This window comes from Mixophyes fleayi, chromosome 3, assembly GCF_038048845.1.
Source record: "Mixophyes fleayi isolate aMixFle1 chromosome 3, aMixFle1.hap1, whole genome shotgun sequence".
Taxonomy (NCBI): domain Eukaryota; kingdom Metazoa; phylum Chordata; class Amphibia; order Anura; family Limnodynastidae; genus Mixophyes; species Mixophyes fleayi.
Genome location: NC_134404.1, coordinates 39,219,148 through 39,247,068, shown reverse-complemented (window position 1 = coordinate 39,247,068; position 27,921 = coordinate 39,219,148). Strand labels below are relative to the sequence as shown.

Genomic DNA, 27,921 nt, shown 5'->3' with positions numbered 1-27,921 from the left:
CTTTATAAGGCCTTAACAAAAAAAATCATATTTAACACCTCTGTCCACTTTTCTTCGCCTATAGGTCTCCTTGGGAGATGCAAGTCACATTCTGGCCCTTACAGACCTTGTGTATGGTTGACCCATCCAGTTTATTTAAAAGGATACAGGGACACTGGAGATGAACAGGGAAGATCTATACTTCTTGGGTTTATTTTACTTACATATTCAATCTTGGATATATACCATCCCAATTCTCAAATTCATTTAAAAAAAAAACCAAAAAAAAAAACTGAAAAAACCAAAGACTGTAACCTTATCATTCTGGGTGATTTTAATATAGTGCTCAATCCTTTGCCAAAATCTCATCTAACCAAATCACCTGTCAAGCACACGCAGTACCCAGCACATTTTCCAGCTTATTAAAATAATATGATTTGCATGACGACTAGAGAGTACATCATCCAACTGACAGGGATAATTAAAAAAAAATTCCAGTGCACACAGAGCCAAAAATAAGTAGTGTGCAAAGCTGGTACAGGCTTACCCCAAAATACGCAACGCTGCCATTGCTGCAGAAGATGGTTCTGCTAAATATCATATAATAATAGCATTCACTACTTATAAAAGCAGCATAACATAACGTGACCATATTGCTGCGTTAGGACACAGCTTTAAGGTGACAGTTACTGCTGTCAGTGAAGTGTTCTGTGTATGATGTACCACTGATTCAGGAGTACTATATATAAGTCTACTAGTGCATAGACTTATATATCTTTGTATTACACGTGTGCACCATATGATGTCCCCCCACTGTACAGTGAGAGCTACACCCAGGGCCGTTACAAGGGACCCGTTAGTTCAGACAGCTGTGATGCTCTAATGCCGAGTGCTCCCATCTGATAAGATCAAATGACCTTCACTGTTGCCCAAACCCAAAACCAAACCAGACTCCAAACGTTTTCTAGAAAGATTTATTAAAGCACAATCTCATCACAGGTAAAAGGTGGGTTACATAAAGATTAAAGACATGCTTCAATGACCGCAAGCAAGTCCTAAATATTTCTGCATATGTATTCATTTAGGATATCAGCATGCTATAAAATAAAAAAACCAAAACCATAATCTAAATCTTGTTTCTACTTTTATTTTACTTAAGAAATGTTTTTTCCATTCATTCCCTCACTGCTGGGTGGATCACCAATGCATTCTCTGCAACATGCTCTCCACAAGTGACAGTGCTAAGGCGTGAGAAGACAACGGACACAAGAAACAAAATATCACCACAACAACAAAAAAAAAAAAAAAAATTATAAAAAAAAAAAAGAAAGAAAGTACCACTAAAATCGTTTAATTCCCCACATCCATTTCCCACGTAAACTTTAATCAGTAAGAGATTGTCATAAAGTGTAAGTCATCCTTATTGAAAGGTTAAGGCAATACAAGCATCAGGTTACATAAAAATAATGATTTCTTTAGAATGTGTTATTCTGCAAGATGAACAGGGACAATGGTAACAGCAGTATGAAAATAGAAATAAGAGAGGTTATACATCTTTATCGGTTGGGATGTAAGGTGGCGGAGGGTCCTTCTTCTCGGGCATCTTAATGGCCATCTCGTATGTTGGCAGGATGTACTGCAAGAGAAGGAAGCAATTAGTGCAACAGTCGCACAACAGAAATGACTGGTCATCATGTATCACATGTTCCGTTCTGAGGTTCAAAACGTAAAAGTTGGCATAAGAGGCCGCGCTGTCCATTCAGCCCTAACGCCAGACCTTACATATTGGGCCATACATGTAAATACAAATTTGTGGCCACATCCATAAAATCTCAACATTTGGAGATCAGGCAGAACCTGACTATTATCTATAGTAATTAGAGATGTTCACTGACCCCTGTGAACTGGTTTTGGATCTGGATTAGCTTTGTGCTTTGGTAAAACCACCCTCGTTGTTTTGGTTTTGGATTTTTTTAGAAAAAATCCTAAAATATGTCAATCATAATTTTCCTCTTTTTTTTGTTCCTACATTATTCTTAACTTGAATAACACTAATTTAAAGTTATTTGCAGTCAATTTTGACTACCTCACAGATCACAATATTATTTTCATACACTTTCGGACAAAGTCTGCAGCGACCTGGCTGGATGGTAAGCGACAGAGCAATGACACAAATACATAGCAGTTCCTAGCACATCTAGGACACATTGGCACACAGCAGTGGCAGAAAAGAAAAATGGTGCAAGATTGAAGTGTCTTTGGGCCTAACCTCCCTCCCACCCACCGTTATGTTAGATCTTAGAAAGGTATCCAAAAATTACGAGATCAGACAACGTAACAATTAAGTTTTGCCTCGTTTTCAAATCTGAAAAAGCGCGAAGGTACCGAGCTGGCTCGGTACTCGGATCTGCTAAGTTCGGGTATATTCTGTTCTCAGGAAACCGAGCCTGAGCATCTCTAATCATAATAACTATTATCGTGGTCAATGAACGCTAATACAGTAAGGTGCAGTCATCGGATGGATCCCAATCAGGATTGGTGATCTATTGTGCCATAGATGGAAGAATTTGCTGCCAATTAGGTCTACTTGGCTTTAACAGTCAGAGTGTACGATGACACCAACAGTGTTCTCTATGGGGAACCTCAATTGTTCTAAATATACTACTTCTTTCTCTCTTCCTACTGAAGTGGGATGGTGGGGGAAGGCTGAAAGTTGTGTGTTGCTATTTAAACTATGCACCCATTATGGTTAAACAAAACAATAAGGTGGGAAGGAAGGGGCAAGAGCAATTTGTACATCTTTACCCTGTTATAAGAAGCCTCTTACTGCTAGCTCCGAAATAATTCAGATAATAAGGAGGTATGACTTAGAAAGTGAAATGAGCAGACTAGATGGAGCAACTGGTCTTCATCTGCCATCAAAATTCATAATTTCGAATACACATTTCATAGACTTATAGACTGTAAGCTTGTGAGCAGGGCCCACTTACCTCTGTCTGTATTACCCACTATTGTTTTATTGCTATGTTTGTCCCCAATTGTAAAGCGCTACGGAATTTGCTGGCGCTATATAAATAAATGTTGATGATGATGGACTAGCAAAATGATGGTCAATTGTTAGCGCCTCAATGTTTTCAAATGAAATGCAAAGATATCTCCAGCACAGAAGGACGTGTATGAAACAGGACATCCTGTTATGCTGCGTTACCTGTGGAGGGGTTTCAAATCCTGGGTACACAGCGATCTCGGGCAGATTTCTGTTGCCGATGTATTTGTAACAGTTCCACACACAATTGATCAGGTAGGCCTGGTAGTAGAGAAAAAGTAAAAAAACAAAACATCTTAAAAAACACGTAGGGATGAAACCTATGATGGTCTTGATATACTTTTCATACATAGGTTTGTGATCTAGTCAGGTTTATACAGAGATCATTGAGCTCCTCCTCTTTCCACTGTGAGGAGCACAGCTAAACAGTTTAATGAGGGGAATAGCAGGTGTGATACGTGGAGAGGAAGAAAGCATTTTTAAACATAGTTCAGTATATTTTAGGCATAACGTTTCCATTTACTGAAAACCCGTTATCTGGAAAACTGTAAGTCCCATCTCCTCCAGATAGTAGATGACAAAGGAGTACAGGGCAGGACTTTTATGAACTAGTGAAAGCGTTGGAGCACCAGGGCAGTCACAGCTCATCAGCCCTCTCTGAGTGACGATGATGGGATACGGAACAGATAAAGCACATATACTGCTGGGTGTTTAGTTCTGTTATCAACCGCATAAACAAATCTGTCTGCCAGGGAGGTTATTTACAAACCAGAAACAAATGCCGAGACACAAAGCAAATTTTTGTGTATAAATGCCCCTAGCTATCCACTGTGTGAGAACACTCTGGTTTCTGAACTTCATGCTGAAAAACAGCTGTGACCTTATGGTCCAGGACGGATGCCAGCAGCAGGACACACATCAAAAGGAGTCGCTAGTTGTTATTAACATAGAAGGAACAGGAGTGTATTCCTCAGATGAATCACATACAAAGTAACTGAAGGATCTATCATAAATTTGCAATGTGCGGCATGGTCTCTTACACTGCCACAGGTAGAAGGGCAGCCTTGGGTGGCAAAGGGGGTGGAACACTGCTGGCCATGATGGGTATCCTAATTCTCAAAGATAAACAGTCTAATGAGATCGCAAATAACACTCAAGGAAACAGGGAAAACATTAAGGAAAAGTAACACAAATTAGGGGGAATCTACTAAACACCGACTCAGTTCACTAGATTTACATTTATCAGTGTGTGCACGACTTGTAAAACTTCAATGAAACCAATGGACTAGTTTTGAGTGTAAAACCAGAGGGACTGAACCAGCAAATCATCAACGACTTCTACACTTATCCCTGCACATGTTGGCGATTCTGCATTGTCTGGTGTTTTTCCAGAGATTTGTAAAACTAGAGACTCAAGTTCACGACACTGGTAAAAACCAAACATTTTATGAAAATAGGAAACCTGAAATGTAAAACTATCCCGAGTATCTGTACATTACACAAGGATTCCGCACCTTTCTGGATAACATATGAACTTATAGTAAGTATTGTACACTAAAAACTGCCACGAAAACATTCCAGATGTGGTCTATAGGGAACGAGATTCCTCAGAGGGTCACCCACCCCCATCCAACCTTACTTATCTCTCTCAGCCGCACTTTTTTGTTATTAATCCTTCCCCCTATTTTTCTACTTCTACATTTTATTTTAGAATACTGTAAACACAACCTGTGTCACGAGATGGTACAGTGACTGCCTGAATACTGATACTATTATAAATGTACATTGTGGGCATGTTTTGTTTTCTAATCTCGAAATAGAAACTACGGTTTAAAAAAAAAAAGTTGCAAGCGTGCACATGTATCAACACTTACATGGGTTTGTGCTCACAAAACCACAAGCGTGCAAAATAGGCAAATTACACTAGTGACTCATTTAACTCTACAATTATCACCATAATTATTTGGAAATGTCATATACGTATGTACTTATACACAAAATGTGCTCTTTAAATTCAATCTATGCATGTGTGGGGACAGAAATTTAGTACATCATTCAGCATCCACGGGTTTTTTTTTGTTTGTTTGTTTAAAAACCTTTTTTTCTTTTCAGATTCATTTTTCTCCTTTATAATGGGGCCAACAGTTTCTTTGTTTTTTTAACTTTCAATGTCCTTTTTCGCACGGTCTATCACCCATTGGACAAGTGTATGCAACCTCTATTTGACTAATAGAATGATCAGATGACCTGAGGTTTTGTCTGTGGCACCTCAAGCGAAGCCGTTTCTAGGGCTAATTTGAACATTTGCCGTTTCGGGTCATTTACAAAATTGGATCGGTATCCTAGCCGCAGCTCAGCCAATATGTGTGACATCACTTCCAAACTATCTTTATAAAACCTCCATAGTTATAAGTGTATAAAAAAAATAGTTCTTAAAATCTTACTTTTTTGGGAAACTGACTACCTACTAAGTTTCTTTTTAATCAAACTGTTCTGTGCACTGGATCAAAGTCTTGTTAACAGTCATTAACAGGAGTTGTCCATTTTCAACTTATATGCAGCAAAAATCTATCAATGTTCCCCACCCACAACGGATTCCTCCCCTCTCACTGGCTATGACATTGCTAGTTTCTACATATCATTTTCACTATTCTCAGTAGCTGTCCCTCACTAGCGGTTATCATACAAACGTGGATCCCTGGTAGAGGTGCAAGTCCAGCAGCCGACATCATCGGGCTCTGCGGGACACATCCAAGAAGCACGGTGACCCACACGCTCTTGTGCCCATTTCCAAACGCAAAGCTTACATTTAACGTCCTGGAGGTGCTGTGATGTTAGAGTGACAACACATAGATCTATGATGCAACAGGTAAGGGTGGGCTCAGTACACGGCAGAGGAGCACTGGCAATGAAACTAAAGGCGCCTAAGGGAAAAACGGTTGACGGCCGCAGTACAGGTAACAGATAGGACAAGGCTAGCCTGGAGCACTAAATCTGACACTTGTATATAAGTGGACAATCTCTCTAACATATGGAATTCCTGCACCCTCACTCTACAGGTTAGTTTCTGTTACTACTATTTATTTATTATCTTATAGGATCTGTGCTCAGCCAGCTGCCTTAATGACCTTTTCTTTTTGGGCTGTAAACAGCCAGGCTTCTCTCTTCTTGTATGAGTGTAAAGCACTATATTGTGCATTGCTGCTTTATAAAACACTAAATCTGCTATTGCAGGCTTTTAAAAGAACAATACGGGCAGAAAAATTGCAGAAATACACAACAACCATTTAGTTCCTTGTATCCAAGTGTGTTATCCCTTCCCTGTGAGTGACTGGAAGCATTCTTCTAAGACACACTACAAAACGTGAGTTAACTGTATGAGCCTTACATCACTACTCTGTGCTGTTGGGGAACCTTGCTCCTTCCACTATCTAGCTTCCAGTCTGTGGCTTCCTGTTCCCCCACCCCTCCAACTCACATAACAGACACTGTACTGTGCCTGTTACATAGCCCAGCCCTCATATAATAACAGGAGTGCTCAGGTCACTGCCTTAAACTCATCTCCTAAACTTCTTCTGCTGTTATGAATATTCCGATAACCTGATTGGCTAAAAAAAAATACTAGGGACATTGAAAAAGACAGCATCTAACCGTACAAAAGGCATAAGGATCAGGGAAGAGCAAAAAGGCAATTCTTGAATTTAGTTAATCACTCATAAAATGTAAAAAAAGAATAAAAACACCAGTCACTAGATTATATATAATTTTCAGGCTGAAAGCTACTTCATTTTATTGAAATAACGTGCAGAACTTACCTTCAGGATGATGATGAATGCACCCACAACTAGGACAATGAACAGCAGGCAGCTGGAGTCCATTGCAAGCAAGTCATCTTTATAGGGGAAGTCAGGCTGGAAGAGCAAGAATCTATTAGAAAATGATCCTATCTAGCAATATACTACAGGAAGATATATAAGTCACTATGTCTAATGGAAACATTGCTTCGAATTGCTATTCTATTAGAATGTTCAATAGCATAAGTACCAGGTGCCATACTGTGGAAAGTTCTAGGAGAAAAACAATGCACAGCAAACATCATGTGACACATAACAACCAATCAGATATGTTTTTCCTCGTATGGCTTAGAAAATGAGAGCAAATATGGAATTGGTTGCTGTGGGTTACAGCGGCTTTTTGGATGTGCTCACAATTTTTGAAAAATCCCCCTAGCAGCCAGGAGGATGTTGCCCCTTTGTTATTTATAATGATGTATTCACCCCAAAATTATCACAAACTTAATCCTTTGTAACCGTCAATGTAAAATAATTCTGCTGCTCGGGCCGGGATAACACTAACTGAAGCCAGGCCTGAATGTTTACAGACCGTGCCTGACATTTGTCTCTCAGCTCTACAGGCCCTCTTCATACACGGGGCACTTTTGTGTTCATATCTTCCTATGTGCTGGTGAATTTTACAGACATTATTTGTGATAACATTGTTTTTATCACCCCACCTCCCAAATCTGCTTCTGACAATTTCCCCTATTTATATTCAGTAGACTAAAACTTAGGAAGGGTCTGTAGGGAATATTAGGGTGACCATAAGTTAGACATTGATGCAGGATTCCTAGAAGGTTTATATCTGGATGTGAGGAGGGAACAGGTAATTATTATGACAAGCTGAATGCTAGATCTGCCAGGGTGTGTCCTGCGTCCTAGATCATGTTTACGGCGGCCGTCTGAATGATAGAGGCACCTATCCTATACTTATCCCTGACAAGCTATTGTACTGTGTTCATAAAGAAAGGATCATTAACACATTGTAGTCAAAACAAAACATGTCACAATGATTATCTTACCAACTGCTCTAAATAATCCTTAATTCCTGGCAGGTATGTGATGGAGCTGATAGCCAGGAGGCACGTCAGGGCAAAGTCAAACAACTGGTAGCAGAGGAAGGGGATCAGCCAACCACCTCGGTGCTACGGGAACAGCAGAAGACAGCGGTTATCTCTAATCACATGGTGCTCGGACAGTATATTTAGTAGGCAGAGATTAATACGGAACACTGAAATGGAAACGAGTCCCCCCTTTCTTATTTTTGGGTAATATTAAAATTTGCACAGTGACAACAAAAGGATTATTTTGACGGGTGTTGAGGTGGAGATCAATACAATAATCCATTACCAAATGATCTATGTACAATGTGGCTACAATAAAGGTGTGATGTCACCTCTGTATTAATGTCTGCGCTCTGTGTTTATTACTTCACTTGTTTTATGGATTTCTTTAACCACTGTCTAATGTTTTATTTCTATCCCCAAATCAGCAGATATCATAACCACAAAGATGTTGCAGAGATGATATGTAATGACAGTCACAGTGATATAGAAAGTCTGCCCTCTCTTATACTCGTATTGGGAGTAGTGTGAAGCAGGCTACAGGATCGGTGTGGGAGCACCCCAGCAAAGTGCAAATAGAAATATATAAGTGTATATGAATAAAATGTTTTATCGACAATTATCCTTCATCTTTTATTCTTTAAATCAGCTCTCTTCCTATGCACAATAGGCCTAGTGCTCTCTCTTATAACCAGTATTGAACATTTTTGCAAAATTCAAAAATATATCAAATAAATGACACCACCAAGATCCAGTTTAAAAACGGTTCATAAAAACAAAATCCTATTTGTTAGGCATAGATGGTCCCTCATGAACCATGTTGACTTATGTAATTATACTCTACAATATACAGGTAACGGACAAAAACAATGGCAACAACTGGGAAAATGAGGGGCACCAAGCATATTGAAAGCAGCAGCTTTCACAAAGGTTTGGTTAATTAAGGAAAGATCCTATGTATAAAACCGCTGGACCTCCCTAGATGTCTATAATTATGACTAGTATGGCTGCAGGAGGAGACCCGACTATGTTGGGGTGTGTATGGCAGAAACTTCAGTAACCAATACTGCTCCACTTGCTAATGTTTCACAAGTCACCGAACCAAAGGTGATGCCAGCATGGAACTCTGAAGAAAAAGCATCATCAGCCAAGATCAACAGTGGGCATAGTCCAGAAAGTGATATGATCAGATAAATCATCCTTCACCATGTTCTCGACAAATGGACAAGTGACGCCAACCTGAAGTATTCAACAGTCGAGTCCAACAGTGAAGGATTCTGGTGGCTCCATAATGCATTGGGGCACGTTTTCCTGGCAGTCATTCCCTTACAAGACAAGGTCAATGATAATTCCTACTGCGATAATGTTCACCCCCTGATGAAGATTGGGATTGCACTGAGCATATGACAACAATGGTATGCAAGAAGACTGATGTAATACATACGGCATTGTCTTCTCAGTCACCAGATCTGAACCCAATCAAGCACTTATGGCGATAGTCTGGAAAAAAGCTAGAGACAACATTTTCCACCACCTTCAACCAGGTGTCAGTTGAGTGGCAGAATGGTGCAGATCTCTCCTCAACAATTTCAGACTTTGGTAGGCTTAATGCCATGGTGCGTACTAGCCACACTGTTTGCCAGTGGTGGCCCGGCTCTCTATAAAGTGACTTTATATTAGTGTTTGTATTTTTTCTGTCCGCTACCTTTATTTCGGAATTGCATCCATCAGAATCCCTTCACCCACAACAGAAGTCAGGCTCACAGGTCTAGTTTCCCATTTAAAAGGTTTGGTACCACATCCGCTTTCCTCCAACCTTGCGGCACCGACCCAGTTTAGAGCGAGTCCATAAATAAAAGAAACAGTGGTCCATCAATTACTGAACGGAGTTCCTTTAGAACCCATAGGTGCACGTCTTCTGCTTTTTTGGTCTCAATCTTAGACATAACTGTCTAACACAGGAGTCAGGTTCAGGTAACATTTATTGGTGTGCATAGGTTACTGCATGGGAATTGCTGTAATGAACCTTGCTTGGCTCAGTAGAATTGCTTTATAGATGAACAATCCCCCACAGTTAACACACAGTCCAGACACAAGGAGCTTTGGGTGTGCTGTACTCACTGTGATTGCGCCGTAGACCATCATTGCACTCATGGTGAACATTAGCAGGGAGATGGCAAACAGGACACAGGCGTTTTCTGCAAAACAACAAAACCAGCACGAGATTTAACAAACATTCTCACCGCTTCATATCACAAGTATCAAGGTTTTAGCACTATGATTACACATGCCACCACATCTGCTCTTCAAGAGAAAACAGAAGGCCACTACGGTGGGGTTTCACTATGAGCTACCTCTACCCGCAGCTGCTTCATGTTGCCTGTAAGTAAGGGGAAACTTACCTCCCCCCAAAAACAAAAACGGATATTAAAAAGGTGATTCAAGAGTTCTCTATTCATGCATGTGAAGCGGACAAACACTTATACCACCTCTATCATTTTACTGACGTGAGGGCAGCCATGGCGAGTTATATGGAAGTGCTATAATGTTCTACATACCATGGCAAAGGTATAATTAATGATAACAAAGCTTTGATAGAGACGTTTAATACTATAGTATGCATGCTATGTAAACAGATAAAGGCAATCTAAAACCTAAATAATAAATAAACAGCTTAATAGAGAATAAGAACAAATAGGAATATTGGTTAGTCTAAATTCCGAAAGCAGTTAATCCAGAATTATCCTGAGAATGAGTAATTCATATAGCTCATCTTTACAATGCTTGAGGCACTACAGCCCATTCATAAAAATGTTACCACCCACAGACAGAGTGTGTTATACCAAGACTCTTATTGTAGTCCTATCGAATGATGAGCACTTCATCCCTGACAAAGCTCTAAGACGTCAGCGAAATGTTTAAGCTGTGAAATTATTGGCCAGTATTTCCCACATGTGGATCGGAGACCTGTTGTATATGCAGCATCCCCAACGATGTACCATTGTGGCCTATTCTACTGAAACAGGCCCTTTAAGAAATGTAATTTCGTGGGTGGACTAGAATATATGCGTAGAATATATATATATTGAACTCAACTGTATAATACTGGCTGCATTTCTATAAATGTGTATATTTTATATTGGGGTTTATGGAACATTACCTCCTGGCTATTCTTACCATATTATTCAATTGGATTTACTTTGTTGACAGTGCTTAAATGAATGTAACTGTTATGCCAGATCGCTATGCATTGTACAATCACTTAATTTATCACTCCCGATTCCTTAGCTGGTATCAGCATTTGTTTTTGCTGCACTTAATCTGACCACTTTTGAGACTTTAAAAAATAAAATAAAATAGTTTGGTACTATCCGTGACTTACCACATATTACATTTGATTAGATTTATTGTATATTTAGTAACTTGGTGATTATTTTTGAGTCCTATATCCATTTTCATGTATTTGAACATATCTAGTTTATTTATAGATGTCATGGAACCGAATAAATATTGTGGGACAGGATTTCAGTTAAATATTGCAGAATCTAGTGAGTAACTTCTGAATCATATTCAGAATTCCCACATCAGAAAGACTTTTATTTTTAAAGTCTCTATTAAAAAAATATACCTTATCAATTGATACATATAGGATTCAAAAGGATTCAGTAAATTAGTCTATTTTGTTTTTCTAAACACTAATTAATTCAACACTGGAAACTACAGCAGCAAATGAAGTGGGAGGTTCAGGAGCAGCGCGTTATGTATCAGGGTGGGAGAGGTCACACTAACTGGGCTGTCACTAATGACCAACATGCAACTTCCATCCAACAGTCAATCTGTCTAGTAGAAGTCCCAACTACATCATCAATAAAGTTTTTATTGCTCTGAAATAAATGGAATGTGTTGGATGCAACAATCTGAATTCTATACTGAAAAGAGAGAACGGAGACATTGTCGGGCAGCGGCTACCTTTCTTGGCTAGCAGATGGAAAAACTTGCACACACGGCCAGTAACCAGTCTAAAGCACATTTTACTGAAGTCTCTGCAGATTGCACTTGATATCATATCGGAGACTTACCAGCCACCTTCTCTGAAGCATAGTAGTTTCCAATAACTTCATACTGGATGTCAACGGTCGGCACAGTGTCAGGATGGGTGACTTTCACCGTCAGGAGAATGCCCATTAGCAAGTTCACCACCTGGGGGAGAATACAGTTAATAAACACATGGGATACAACAGGACAAGGAGATGCGCTATACTGTGCCATTTGGATATTCTACCTCGAGCTGTGGCAATGTGAGGAGTAAGGGATAAAGCCAGACTGGAGGAATTGGGTGAAGCCAAAAGGCCAAGTTAAACTGTTATGCCTGGTATTTACTAATCCACTTCCCAGGGTTGAGTACAAGTGAGGCAGCCACATTGCCTAAAAGGAAAAGGTTCTTACAAGTGTTCCAGTGTTTACCTATGGAAAGGTTTATTCTCTGCCATGAATGGGCTAACAGGAATAGTGGGAAGAGCCCATTATCTGACTCACAAGAAGTCCTGCTTATTCCAGAGAGATAATCAGGACAGAACCATACGATTGACATAATTATTTATACAGCGCCTTTCTCCCAAAGCATTTACATGGCGGCAGAGGGCGAGGCGGCCATCCTGGTAGCGCTTAGCTTCTATTCTATGGAATCATTCACATCAGTCTCAGCCCCACTGGAGCTAATTAACCTGCCAGTATGTTTTGTAGGGTGGGAGTAAGCCCACGCAAACAAACATACAAACTCCACATATATAAGGCCAGGGTAGGAATTGAAACCAATGACCCCAGTGCTGTGAGGCAGCAATGCTAACCACTGTGCTGCCCCCTTCATGCTAAAATAAGTACACCATAGCTCCTTTTACACACGTATTTGATCTATGAGCTGCAATGCTTGGAACCTGGGGTTTTCTGGATAAGAGTTATTTCTGTCATTTGGAGCAGTATGCTGAAAATCTATTAAAAGACATTTAGGAATTACCCTTGTGTCTCCTCACACCTCACCTGGTATTCCCCTCCTCAATAAATTGTTTAACAAGAGCTCCTGATAGGAACTGTAGGAAGAAACGTTGGGTAATCACGTCTGTGTGACAAAATCACCCAACAGCATCATTTTACTTTTGCTCCATCTCTGGTTTTCAGGGCTTTCTGGATAACAGATTTCCAGATAAGAGATCCCATGACTGTATTCTTTTTATACTTGTTTCCAAGCAGTGATCTCTTATCAGTAACAAAACAAATCTCATACAAGATGGGAAACAGGTTCACAACTCATTCCACAGCAACAAAACCCAAAATACAATAATACAGAACTTTTTCTATCCCACATTGCAAAGAACCCGATATAAACCAACGCTCCTCCTCAGACAGGGATTACTGAAATATGGGTGTTTAGTATCTGAACATAACGTCCCTTTATAGTGACCCCTGTAATGCCAGGAGTCTGATATATAAGGGGTTTTCTACCCTATGACTAATTGGCTTATACACAACATCTTATACGCTACTAAAATACATATCCTATTCTTTCTGGCTCCATGTTGTGCTTTTAAGTCATGTATTTATATCATTGGGCAGCATTATTCTTGTTTTGTTGCACTGCAGGCAAATGTACCCATAGACCAGCTTTGTGTCCCTGGGCAGGAAATATAAACAACTCCGATGATGGAAAGATTTGGCCGAAAAGCAAGCTAGAAAGAAAAAGCTATGTACTTCATTAAAGTAGCAAGAGAGCAAGTAGACACCAATAAGAAAGGATGATTCCACCTTTACATTGAACATTTGAGAAGCCCCAACCCCTTTGCCTGATATATGGGGGGGTGGGGAGTCACTCCTCTTGGGACCCTCTCCTCTGCACTGCTGAGGACCATGCTCACATGCAGACGTTCAAGGCCCAGTAGCCAACAGCTCTCACACTGGGACAAGTGAAACGGAGATGGTAAGAGCAGAGTAGAGCTTGTGGTCTAGTAGGGAATTGGGCCCTACAATATAGTCAGACTCCAACAGATGGGTGTCTCAGGGGAGAGAGAAACATAATTCAGGTAAGGGGGACAAGAGGGTGTGAGGCTACCCTTGCTCTGTACACAAACATAGAAAAGTCTTCTTGGGCAGACAGAATGACAAGGTTACAAACACCTTGGCTGTACTGGGTTTTATAAAGAGACTCCACTGCAGAGTGGAGATGTCATCACATTGGTAACACTGCAGCATTCAATATACTTTCATGTAAATGAACAGTGTCAAAGTGCAAGGCCAGTCTGTCAATGTAGCGGTCTGTGGCCAGATCAGATTATTTATACACAGCCGCAGCGATCATAAAGGGCACTGCAGGCAGTCAACAAAAGAAGGTCTAACTGCTGTACATGCATTCACTAACCTAACTCTTTGTTAGCAAATAGTTATAAATGGCAGACAATGTAGTGGCCTAATGTACAGGCCATGCATTTTTGATAAATCTAAAAGTACAGACTGAATAAGAACTTAACTGCGATGTGCAGAGTTCTTTATCGAAATACCAAAATGTGTCATTCTTCATGGTGAGTGCTACAAGTCAACTAAGAAACAGCTTCAGAGAAATCTGGTAATGCTCTATAGGAAGCATATTATACACTCATCTTTATTTCCATTAGACAAAGATGGCAAAATACAGGGTTAGAGTACCCTTTATGAATTCATGCAGGCAGAGGTTAGACAAGCTCAATAGGGGTGTGTGTGTGTGTGTGTGTGTGTGTGTGTGTGTGTGTGTGTGTGTGTGTGTGTGTGTGTGTGTGTGTGTGTGTGTGTGTGTGTGTGTGTGTGTGTGTTAGGACTCGTACACAAGGCTGTTTCCTTCTTACAAATAGGATTCGGTGAATACTACTAATAAAGAAAGCTGAAATATATGGATGCAGCTTGTCTTACTGCCACACGTCCACGTTCTATACAGCGTCCGCAGTCAATGCCAGGGTGTGCGGTCAGTGCTTGAACCCTATTCGCGGTTTCCAGTTGAGCCGCTTTTACCCGGCAAACATACCACAGGGGCAGGGAAAGCACCCATGTGTACAAGTCTTAGTGGATGGATGAGCATTGATGTGAAACGGTTTCTCGGTTGCTTATTCTGGATTTTATTTAATTTTTACAAATTGGTTTCATGCTCCTTGGCAGTTGTAAAACGCGCTCTTGATCACTCAAACAATGAATTTTCTGTTTTGTTTTGAAAGTCTGAGGCTATGATGCCCATAAGTAGAAGTATATATCGGTCTCCCTGCCCATTTTCAAAAGCACCAGATTAGTGTCTATTATAGCTGTTATTTATATTGCATGTTTTCATACAATAGCAGTTAATTGGCAATGTTATGATAACGTATGGTGTGGGATACAGAGGCCAGTCGGCTTGAAACTTGTAGAGAGGTCATTGCTGAGGCAGAGTCTTCCCCCATAAATCCCAGTACAGCCATCTACTGCTGGAGTTATCCATGACCTGTTCACTTGTAGGAGACGCTGAGCAGATGATTAACCTTATCTCCTATTTTTACATTGTATGTGTGATGCCTTTTTCTTTTCCTCATGAAGACACTGCTCTAGTTTCATCAAGTCACTGGTTAAATATTATAACAAGTAACACAATGATGGTATATTGACAGAGCAGTTCTGCTTGAGAACCGGTTCTCCCGGATGTCCTTGCAATGCATTTTATTTTAGAGAAACAAACTAGTCTAATGTTTCATAACTCACAGAGAAAATCAATCGTATCTATATAAAAAGATAAATGGGTCTAATTATTAAAGTCCCTGTAGCCTCAGATCCCCTGGAAATGGCAGTTTTGGGGGGAGAACCGCTTTTTTTTTTTTAAGTATGGTAGTTAATTAGAACTATAGGATGCCACTATTATCGTACGCTAAAGCAATCCTCATGAGGACTGCTATTTTGTGCGATTTAAGATTTTCGGAACTTGTCTGCAATAACCAATGCATTAGCCATTGAAGCCTAAAGGGAGATCATTGTGGTAGAAGGGTCCTTGATCCCTCACCAAAGCTTTCCTGCTCTTCCCTCTGGTCCCTATCACAAGTATGCGTCTGTGCACGCGTAACCGGAGAGGAGAGCCAGACAACGGGACTTTTAAGGTAAGGACAGCCTCCTATTGGATGCACTGTCCCAAGATGATTTTTTAATAAATGGGTCATTGTTGCAATGACATTAACAGGGTTTTGCCCCATTATCATCTATGCCCCAAAGAATCCACAGTATCTACATGATCACAAAACACTATATGGAACAACTCAATTTCACAAGTCAACAGCTGCCCATACGTACAATGATATGGATGTCCAATTTGCTCATTTTAGACAATATGTGTAATAAATTGTGGAGGTGTGCCTTTGACCTATGACTGATATCTTCCAGTGTGTGCAGACATCCTTCACTAACTGGGCAGCAATGTAATCCAATCACACGGCTCCTTGTCGAGAGACCGTCCATGTCCAATTTTGTCACACGTGGGTGAACAGATTGTTACACCACTTTGGTCACTAGGTGCTCAGACGGAGCAACAGCATGTGCCTGTGCAAAATGGTCCCTAAAGCGTCTACTTTGCATATACAACCATTATCCTTATCCTATGTGCTATTGTTTTCTAAGCACACTCTATAATGTATCCAGCACTCATCATTCCTGCAGACTCTGAGTGATCATTTAGACACTGGTGCATCACAAACCCAACATTAACAGCTTTTTAAAAGTATATATTCTTAGAAAATTTAGGTGCATCTAACAGAAAATACATGTTTTCCTTTTTACATAAGAAAACTATCTGCTGAGAAGCACTTGTGTAAGAAGAACGGTCCAGATTCCATGTATTAGTGATATCAGTACGCGGCATTGCTTGGCTGATGTGAATGAGTTCTCTGTACAGCGCTGCGGAATTAGTGGCGCTATATAAATAAATGATGATGATGATGGGTAACAGGATGCATGTGGGTGTACATTCCGCTTTACAACACTTGCTCAGAAAACCAGAGTTAAAGAGAAAAAAAAACAAAAAACACACTGACAATTTATGCTGAAATCAACATATCTGGCAATTGCTGTTATCTGCAAGTGCAGAGACTGTAGTAAGTAACTGTGAGGAGCCATTTGCTTGGTATTTGTAAAGTTATGTATGAATTGGTAACATATGTCCCAGAGTAAAATACAAAAGCAGCCAAATTATTTAAATGGTACACAGCAAACAAACGGTAGGTTTAACAAGTCTCACTAAAAACAAAAACCTGTGTCTGTGTAATTGGTGGGTCATGGCCCAATATCGCTACGTGTGCTCCCGAAATTAGCCAAATGCTCGATAATAAAATCATAATCGATCAAATCATAGTTTCCCATGTCTGTAACTCACATTGGTAGCTGACCTCTATCTGCCAGCCCACAGTATGATTCACATGCTCTACCTCGGCACAGGACAGTACAATATGACCAATATTAACTTGTGTGGCCACAATTGGAGAGTGATCCTGTTGCTCGATGCACCGACCAAGGGGGAATCAACCCGTAGTGTGCGGATTACAAACATGGCTTTGAAAAAAGAAAAGAAAAAAAAAAGAAAGAAAAGAAAAGCAAAATAGAGTTGCACAAGAGTTGCAGAATTGCTCACAAAAAATAAATATCAATACTATTTTGCACACAAAGAAAGCACAATGTTCATAATATGACTGGAAACTAAGATGTGTCTTACTGACAATATTAAATAAATGACCTTGTTATTAGAGAGCCATCTCTGAACTACATGAATGGCATCACAGCCTTGAGCCTTATCTCAAGCTCAAGGCTACTCACACGGGGGGAGCAAGCACACTCGGCTTGGTGCTTAGACCAGGGTAGATCGCAACCTCTGCAGCTTAGACTGGTTAATGTATCACATGATGCTGGGGAATTACTAACAACTTATATAATCACTGGCTGTAACCACTATATTCTTCTTCCAATCTGCTCTGAACATGAGTTATAAAGAGGGCTGTACATTCAGGAAACCTGTATTAGCTTACAGAATAACGTCATAGAATGTGTGTTGTGGATTGCACAATGTTAACTCAGTTAGAGGAAGTTCTTCCTTTCTGTGGTAATGACCATTAATGACTGCATGCATAGGTTTCAGAAACTAAGGATGCATTGCTGCAAACAACAACTTTGATGAGAAAAAGAAGTTATACACCAGCACCCCCTCCTCTGTGGAATTTATTTAATGATCAGAAGCAGGAACTCTTGTGACTGGTCTCATGTGATCATTTGGAGCCAATGAAGGTAAAGATGATGTCACAGAATGTTTCTCGAGAGCACAGTGAGCATGCTCCTGCCAGTACCTGGGCTGTCCTCACTTATTAATATTCATATCAGGACTGTCCCAGAAATAAGACAGGCCTGTTAAGAAGCTATGCATCTTCCCTTTATGATTCTAAGCTCTCATAAGCAGGGCGGATCTCTACTATTTATACTGTAAATGTAAGTTAGACTGTATGTGTGTCACCATCTGTAATCTCTATTGTACAGCAATGTGGAGTTGGATTTTATAAATAAATTCAGATAAGAAAAACTGAAGCCTGAGTTCAGGGGGAGGAAGATATATGTTTCTAAGCATACTAGGCTCTCTGTTAGGGGGAATTCTTTTAGTAAAGCTACAGTGGAACTAATCAGACTGGGAGTAAAAGCTGCTGACCATACTGACCTGTTGGCGGTCACTGACTGGTACATGGACCTCTCAGGATGTGTGTGTTTAACCTGCTCACCTGATCTGCCCAGCTTGGCTGTGTGACCAATGCTAGCTGTTCACACGACAGCCTTTGGTGGTCCGGTGAGAGAGAGCTCAGAGGCCAATATGATAATGATGAAGGGGAACATTGCCTGTGCAATGCTTATTGAAAACAGTATAAACAACTTAAATACCATGCATTCTGTCACTGTATGGGACCTTTTACATACCGTATAGGCTTATATACAGCTTAGAACACACAGCCTCAGTTAAATGACAATGCACTAAAACACATTTATAATGCCAAGCATAAAAATATAAAATATTCAGGATCTCCAGCTTTTACTGTAGCTTGGTAAAAAAAATGTAATGGATTACTCCCTCCCACTTCCATCATAACCCATTGAAAGACACAGCGATCACATAAAGGTCAAAAGGATGCCAATACTGACTAAAAAAACATAAGACTCGTGGTTTCCTCCTACTATCCAATGAATCTACCAATACGAATAGATCATTTTGGCTACTAACTATATAACTGCAATCACATCACTTACACCCCGCAGTGTCCCAGAGAGAGACACCCCGCAGTGTCCCAGAGAGAGACACCCCGCAGTGTCCCAGAGAGAGACACCCCGCAGTGTCCCAGAGAGAGACACCCCGCAGTGTCCCAGAGAGAGACACCCCGCAGTGTCCCAGAGAGAGACACCCCAGAGCTTTTAAACATTTCACTTGCGGAAAGTGATGAAACAGATAGCTATAATCACTTCATATAATACATACATAAAGTAATTTTTCCTATGTGATATTGGTACCCTCAACACATCTTACTTTTTCTTTCGCTGCTCTACTTCTGACTTCGTCCCCTACAGAATACAGTTCAAACACCTCACCTACACAGCCACTCCTCTCCATTAACCATCTCCAAAATCATTTCCATCCATACTCCTCACCCACTGTGCCAACGACTGCGCCGTATCTTCCCACTGATGGCATCTTCCCATTCCCACCTCCAAAACTTCTCCTGCACTGCTCCCCCCACCTGTTGGGAGCACTGCTTGACCTAATAAACCTATCAACTAGTCTCCAAGGCTTCAAATGCCCCCTTATCACCCCTGCTACTCACTCAGTGTCACCATCTTTGTGTCTGCCCCTCCCCTCTAGATTGTAAGTGTTCCCACCTACTCTTCCCTTTTTACTTCTGCACCATTGAGACGCACTTTTAGCCCCTCTCTAAGGCTAAGAGCGTCTCTGGCCTGGCTTCTTGCGCACACATTCTCGGCACTGGCTGGCTCCTGGCTTGGTCGTCTTTCCTTCTCTGCACTAAATTCCCCCATAAGTCGGCTTCTCATTGTCATTCAGCCAATTGTCTAATATGTACCCATCCTCCACAACTTTTAATTTTGTTTCCCTTTGCTTATTACAAACACCTTGTGGCGCCTTATAAATATTAATAACATGCTATTAATGGCCAATAGTAAATGTACTTGCTGCTTTCTCTTCTGAACGTGAATTTGTGTATACTAATTCTCCCATTTCTAGCTTGTACAATAGCAAACAATGCACTGCATGTGAACTAATGAAGACAAATAGAAAGTTGTAAGAGAAACATTGTTCTAACTTCCTGTGGGCTTGCGTAAACAGGCTATTTTTAGTCAAAGATCTCAAGAGATTAATCTCATAAGAGATTGCTCATTTTGCAACAAATTGTTTCCTTTTTCCTATGTGCGTTATTTTTTTTATCAAGTGCTTTGGACACTTGTTTTCAGCAGTTTAAAAACTGTTCAAGTGCTCAGTTGACGTCCTTTTCTCCGTTTTACTCATAAAAATGAATGATTTCTATCGGGAGCAAAACAATCCGCCACAGTGCTCTAAACCTGTAGTGAAAAGCACATGTAACAGCCTCCTAAGGCCACATATCTACTGGCCTTTAGATATGATTATAAATGCTAGGGAAAACTGTTCTCAAACTCAAAACTCATTAGCTGCACATTTGATGCATTTTTCTTAGTGTTTGTAAGATTCCCAATCTGTAGAAACGCAAAGATGGAAGAAGCAGCTTTCTGGAAAACAAAGCAGAAGGCAACACAAGTAAAAACGCCAATGGGTATGGCAACACCAGAAACAAGGATTTCTAACATCAGACTCGTTTACATGATTTTTTTAAAACATTAAAAATGCACTTAAATGCATTTAAAAAGTACCAGAGGGTACATGGAAATAAGATTTACTGTCAGTGACATACAGATAAATTCAGTAAAGGGTTACATTTGATTCTTTGTTGTTAACATTCCCGGCTTGCTTACAGCTCACATAAAAGCAATCTGCATGCTAAACCCTGTTGATATGAGTAATCAGTGTGCATCAGTTTATTTCAATGATTAGCTATAGCCTCAGGAAGGCATCATAGCTTGTAATTAACACACACAGTAATTGAAGCACGTGAAGCAATTGCTCTAAACTGGAGCCAGTTACATCAATCAGAACAGGCTCTAATGAGAGTAAACGAGCATTTGACTCTATTTTAGTGTCGAGCAGTAAGTGGCATGAACCTACAAATCTCAACAATGTGCCAAATACCATCAGTGAATAAGGTCAAAGAGCCTTTTTGTAGTCAATCATCTCCTGCTTGTCCGCATGTACCCAGTTTTGAAGTGGGCGAGGGAAAGAACAACCCGCAGCCAATCAGATTGTCAGAATATTGCAGGAGATGCATGTGCAGATCTTGTGGGAAGCAGCGACCTGGTCACTGGTGTGATTATGTTGGTGAGACAGAGGGGCTTAAAGTGACGGGTAGTGGTGGAAACCCACAGGCATCCCAAACTGGTGTGGGAAGTCTGCAGTGTCAGACGCACCTGTGTATAAAATGAACTTCATACATCCAATTTGCTCTTGTTATCAGCTGACTGTGAAAAGTCTACCTGCGACACCAACAGACGTTTTACTGATCAACTAAAATTTGTGAGTGATTGGAGCTACATTCCAGGCCTTTAGCTACCAGTATTTACCATAGCAAAATAAACAACGTTCACAAGCATTGCTTTCTACCAGTTTACAGACTGATGCAGATGTGTTCAAAAAAAGAGAAATAAAAGTTACATATGTCAGCTATAAGTCACTCCTAGTTACCACCTCTTTCTACTGCTTCAGAAAAATAAGGAACTGCTCAAATAACAGACTTGGTGAAAAGAACTGTAAAAGAAATTTTAGCATGAAATAAAATATATAAATAGCCTTTTATAGAACACTGTAGGAAAATTACAAGCATTAAAAAAAAAAAAAAGTTGCTTTAAAAAGGCCCATTAAACCTAAAATGTAAGTAGCATTACATATAAGGAGAATTCATAATAATCACACATATATATGGACATGTTGCCTTTAGTTGACATAATAGGAGATAATTCACATTGTATTTACATTTGCTGTGTAACAGAGTGCAGGCTGTTATCAGCCTGATAACAGAGAAAACATCTGCTTGGACTACAGGGAGGAGGCAACTTAGAAAAATTGTTCGCTAGGCAACTTTAAGTTAAATCTGCTATGAAATTGTACAACGCAGTTTCATTAATTAGCTATTGGTATTCCTGTGACACAGATCACAACTCATCCAGATCATGGAGAATATCATGGGATGTAAAAAGAAAACTACATAGCTATAACACAATATATGTATGTTTAGTTATACCTGACAGGCTTTCTATAAAGGACACAATGAGGAGTACAAGAATCTTTAGCAAATAAAAATAACATTTACAAATAAAGTATGGGACAACTGAATGTATTGGAGATAAAGGTGTGCCAGACTGAGTGATTAAAGAACTGCCTTGGTACTATGCAAAACACTTTAAATATAAATCATTTTAATCCTTCAATGATATGGTGCCAACTGTACAGTCTGAGACTGTTTAATCATTCACATAAATCCCTGCTCCAGGGAAACTTACAATTTTATTTCCCTACAACAGGCACACGAACTAGAGCCAATTTGACATATGAGCTATTTAAATCATCATTATTAGACTGTGGAAGGAACCCACATGAACACTGGGAGGAAAAACTTTTAAGCAAATAGGGCCTTGGGTTTGATTGCAATTGGTGCTAACACCGCAAAACAGTAATGCTAACCACACTGTGCCACTATACCACATCATATCAGGAAATTATTAACAGTGCACATGGGAAACCCATTAACAGCTGCTAGAATACACCTCTTTTGGTAGTGGGGATAAAAAATAATAAAAAAAAAACATCCATAAGGAACAATAAATAGCTCCATATTTAATCACAGGCTATAAACCACTTATTGATATAAGAATACTCAGCTCTAGATCATCAGATCAGGGTCATGGGAAATCTCCATAATCAATTATTTACAGCGGTAAGTCACAGCCAATGTAACCATGGCAATAGGCACAGGTAACTATGCAAAAAAGCGGATTTTCAGGGTAATCCAGAAATGTGAAATCTCTGAGCAAAAGTCTACAGTCATCTCCTACATTGTATTGTCATATATCATCATCATCATCATTTATTTATATAGCGCCAACATATTCCGTAGCGCTTTACAATTGGGGACAAACGTAATAAACTAATAAACAAACTGGGTAAAACAGACAAAGAGGTGAGAAGGCCCTGCTCGCAAGCTTACAATCTATGGGACAATGGGAGATTGACACATGAGGTTAAGTATACATTTTGCATCTTGGCCCAGCCAGACTGCAAAGGTAAAAGTGACTCATAAGCTAAATGATCCCGTCACACAACAATGTTGGTCCGGGGGTAGTTGTCTTGTGTGAAATTGTGTAACAGGCTAAAGGTAGTGAGGTTAAGATGGTGGTTGAGGAATATTATAAGCTTGTCTGAATAGGTAGGTTTTCAGAGAACGCTTGAAAGTTTGTAGAACAGAGGAGAGTCTTATTGTGCGAGGGAGAGAGTTCCATAGAGTGGGTGCAGCCCGAAAAAAGTCCTGTAACCGGGAATGGGAGGATGTAATGAGGGTGGATGAGAGACGCAGATCTTTTGCAGAACGGAGTTGCCGAGTTGGGAGATATTTTGAGACAAGAGAGGAGATGTATGTTGGTGCAGCTTTGTTGATGGCCTTGTAGGTTAGTAAAAGTATTTTATATTGGATTCGGTAGAAGACAGGCAGCCAGTGTAGAGACATACAGAGTGATTCAACAGAGGAATAGCTATTTGCAAGGAAAATCAGTCTTGCCGAAGCATGCAAAATAGATTTTAGGGGTTTGAGTCTGTTTTTGGGAAGACCAGTAAGGAGGGAATTGCAATAGTCAATGCGGGAGATGATTAGTGCATGAATTAAGGTTTTAGCAGTGTCTTGTGTGAGATATGTGCGGATTCTGGAAATGTTCTTTAGATGTATGTAACATGATTTAGATATAGAGTCAATGTGGGGAACAAAGGATAGGCGTGAATCAAGGATTACACCTAGGCAGCGAGCTTGTGGGGTGGGATTTATGGTCATGTTATCAACAGAGATAGAAATGTCAGGTATGCTCTTGTTGGCGGGTGGGAATATTATTAACTCTGTTTTAGAAAGATTAAGTTTGAGTTGACGAGAGGACATCCAAGATGAAATGGCAGAAAGACAGTCAGTTACACGGGACAACACAGATGTCGAGATATCAGGAGAGGATAGATAGATTTGGGTATCATCCGCATAGAGATGATGCTGAAAGCCAAAGGAACTTATTAGATTTCCAAGAGAAGCGGTATAGATAGAGAACAGCAGAGGACCTAGCACCGAGCCTTGTGGTACTCCAACTGATAGGGGAAGCGGAGCAGATGTGGCTCCAGAGAAATTAACAGTGAAAGAGCGATTAGAGAGGTAAGATGAGAACCAGGATAGAACTGTGTCTTGAAGACCTAGGGATTGCAGCGTTTGTATGAGAAGAGAGTGGTCAACGGTGTCAAATGCAGCCGAGAGATCAAGGAGAATTAGGAGAGAGTAATGGCGTTCAGTCTTAGCAGTGATCAGATCATTAACAACCTTGGTCAGCGCAGTCTCTGTGGAGTGTTGAGAACGAAAGCCAGACTGAAGAGGATCCAACAGGTTGTTTGCGGAAAGAAAGCGTGTGAGGCGAGTGTAGGCAAGTCTCTCTAGAAGCTTGGAGGGGCAAGGGAGCTGAGAGATGGGACGGTAATTTGAGAGAGAGTTTGGGTCGGAGTTTTGTTTTTTTAGAATAGGAGTAATCACTGCATGCTTGTATAGTGATGGAAAGATGCCAGTAGAGAGTGAGAGATTACAGATTTGAGTTAGAGGTGAAATGAGCACAGAAGACAGGGATCTACCAATTTGCGAGGGAATAGGATCAAGAGGACAGGAGGTAGAGTAGGAAGATAAGAAGAGCGTAGAAATTTCCTATATCAATGAAGGATATTGTTTTGAAAGGTAAGAGTGACCAGATGGCGGCCATGTGACCATCGTAGAGCCCCTCAAACCGCATAAACTTATAGTATTGGCAGGAAATCCCTAGTTTCTATTTTAGAAGATCAAGTCAGCAGGTGACTTACTGACACATTCCCAGAAGACAAGTCTATCTAACTAGATAAACCTGCCACAGACTTACAGTGAACATATTACAGCAATGTAACTGAAGTCTACGCCTGGTATATCACCATGTGCGCCCTCATGCAGTTTTATCCTTCAAAACAGAACCTGCGCATTATCAATAACGTCTACTCTGCAGTAAGTGTTCCTCAATACTTTGTAGCACCCACCAACTTGGCAGGACCATGTAGTAACTGTCTCTCTCACACCACACTCGTTATAGTGCTCATTTTCCAACCATCACACAAACACCCATTTCCGGAGCCCCCCCCAGACCCTCTAGTATCCACCTGCATACCCCTCCATGCACCCTCTAGTGCCCCTCTCCAGCAACCCCCTTCACCCGGCTGGCAGTACCCCTCTCCAGCAACCCCCTTCACCCGGCTGGCAGTGCCCCTCTCCAGCAACCCCCTTCACCCGGCTGGCAGTGCCCTTCTCCAGCAACCCCCTTCACCCGGCTGGCAGTGCCCCCTCCACCCGGATGGCAGTGCCCCTGACACACACACACACACACCTGGCAGTGCCCCTCACACACACCTGGCAGTGCCAATCACACACACACACCTGGCAGTGCCCCTCACACACACACACCTGGCAGTGCCCCTCACACACACACCTGGCAGTGCACCCCACACACACCTGGCAGTGCCCCACACACACACACACCTGGCAGTGCCCCTCACACAGACACACACCTGGCAGTGCCCCTCACACAGACACACACCTGGCAGTGCCCCACACACACACACCTGGCAGTGCCCCTCACACACACACCTGGCAGTGCCCCTCACACACACACACACACACAGACCTGGCAGTGCCCCACACACACACCTGGCAGTGCCCCACACACACACACACACCTGGCAGTGCCCCACACACACACACACACACCTGGCAGTGCCCCACACACACACACCTGGCAGTGCCCCTCACACACACACACACCTGGCAGAGCCCCACACACACACACCTGGCAGAGCCCCACACACACACACCTGGCAGTGCCCCTCACACACACCTGGCAGTGCCCCCCACACACACACACACACACACACCTGGCAGTGCCCCACACACACACCTGGCAGTGCCCCTCACACACACACACACCTGGCAGTGCCCCTCACACACACACACCTGGCAGTGCCCCTCACACACACACCTGGCAGTGCCCCTATCCTGCCTCTATACCACAGGCATGTAGTCCCCATTCCATACCCGCCTCCAGGACCGGACAGACTTGGTGTACTATGAATACGTCCCTCAGTTTCTCCCCCTGTCACCTCACTGCCCCAACTGTCACCCGTCACCCCGCACTCACCATGTACTTAGTGCCCAGGATGATGGTACCGGTACGGACATGGCAGCAGCCGCAGCAGCGAGTGCTGTACAGCCGGTCACGGCTCCGCTTCAAGTTCATGGTGAGACTGTCACTGCGGCGGCCTCGTCCTGTCCTCTTCTCCGCTTCTTCGTCACCGACCACAATGACGTCACACGTAGCGAGCGGCGCCACAGCTGTGAGGGCGGGGCCTGTGGACGTCGGCCTCATCTGCGAAGATGGCAAATAATACGTTAGAAGCACCAGCAGCCATTTTGGAGAAGGGCAGAATAACGACACTCTCTCTCCCTTTATCGAGTCTGAGATTTATTTATTTATGATGACCATACTTGCCAACTCTCCCGGAATGTCCGGGAGACTCCCGCATTTTGCGAGAGTCTCCCGGACTCCCGGGCGAGTGTGGCAATCTCCCGAATTCTGCCCACTTCACTAGGAAGTGCCCACTTCCTAGTGAAGTGGGCAGAATTAGATCCCAAACGCCGCGATTCCCGATGAATCGCGGCGTTTAGCCCCGCCCCCCGCTGTCAAATGACGCAATTTGCGTCATGACGTCACAGGGGGCGGGGCCGAAATGACGCGATTTTGGCCGCCCCGCCCCCTCACGCCCCCCTCCACTGGCTGGCTCCCGGAAGAGAGCTGAAGAAAGTAGGTAAGTATGATGATGACTTTGCTCCCTATCTACAAATACATCATAAATGAAGTATTATAAAGTATATATAAAGAAAGGTCATTCACTGGAAGATACATTGGCAAGTACTGCTTAACATATTACTGGCTTAGACCTTACATTTGATTGAAGGTCTTTGAGCCTGTGAAGAGGAAAGAAGTAACAGCATACTTTGCAACTCTCCCTGAATGTCAGGGAGACTCCCTGAAATAGGGGTGATCTCCCTCACTCCCTGAAGAGTCTGGAATTGTCCCTGATGCTGAGCCAGTACAAGACGTGGTTGGCTTCACCATCTGTAGTATGATGACACACTGCAGAAATTGTGTCCTATGTCCATGTATTGACATAGGACTCTGTTTTGTAGCTCTAGATAGAGTGGTGATGAGGAATGCCTATAAACAGTCTTGTGTGTTTATATGGTAGGTGATTGACGCGTTTCGTCCTTAGACTTCCTCAGCACGCGTTGGAACCGATAACACCCCACAGAGACACTCTTGGAAAACTCAGCCGAACTCCCAAGTTACTGAACGCCACAGAAAACACCACCGAACACTGCCACAAAAAGAAGGCAGCGGAGAGGGAAGAGATTCAGCCACTCTGCAGTGGAACGCACACACGCTGTGCGCTCCACCAACCCCGGAAGTTCGGGACCGACACACGCAGGCGCAGAAGGTG

At 41.8% G+C, this 27,921-nt stretch overlaps 1 protein-coding gene across 1 annotated transcript; it reads right to left on the bottom strand.

The window, feature by feature from the left end:
- Positions 1-939: 939 nt before the first annotated feature.
- LAPTM4A (lysosomal protein transmembrane 4 alpha) lies at positions 940-26,735 on the bottom strand. Its single transcript, XM_075201387.1, has 7 exons — positions 26,562-26,735; positions 12,005-12,125; positions 10,047-10,123; positions 7,884-8,006; positions 6,841-6,936; positions 3,188-3,286; positions 940-1,615 (listed from the first exon to the last, which is right to left on the bottom strand). Exons 1-7 carry the CDS (start codon positions 26,658-26,660, stop codon positions 1,526-1,528), a joined length of 705 nt encoding a protein of 234 aa, XP_075057488.1. The 5' UTR covers positions 26,661-26,735; the 3' UTR covers positions 940-1,525.
- Between the last annotated feature and the right edge of the window lie 1,186 nt (positions 26,736-27,921).

Excerpts from the sequence above, each read along its gene's own strand:
- LAPTM4A (XM_075201387.1), bottom strand. The coding sequence starts at position 26,660 with ATGAACTTGAAGCGGAGCCGTGACCGGCTGTACAGCACTCGCTGCTGC. Across the intron at positions 12,126-26,561 it reads TCCTGGGCACTAAGTACATG|GTGGTGAACTTGCTAATGGG; the intron begins GTGAGTGCGGGG and ends ATTCTCCCCCAG. Across the intron at positions 6,937-7,883 it reads AGGATTATTTAGAGCAGTTG|CCTGACTTCCCCTATAAAGA; the intron begins GTAAGATAATCA and ends TTGCTCTTCCAG.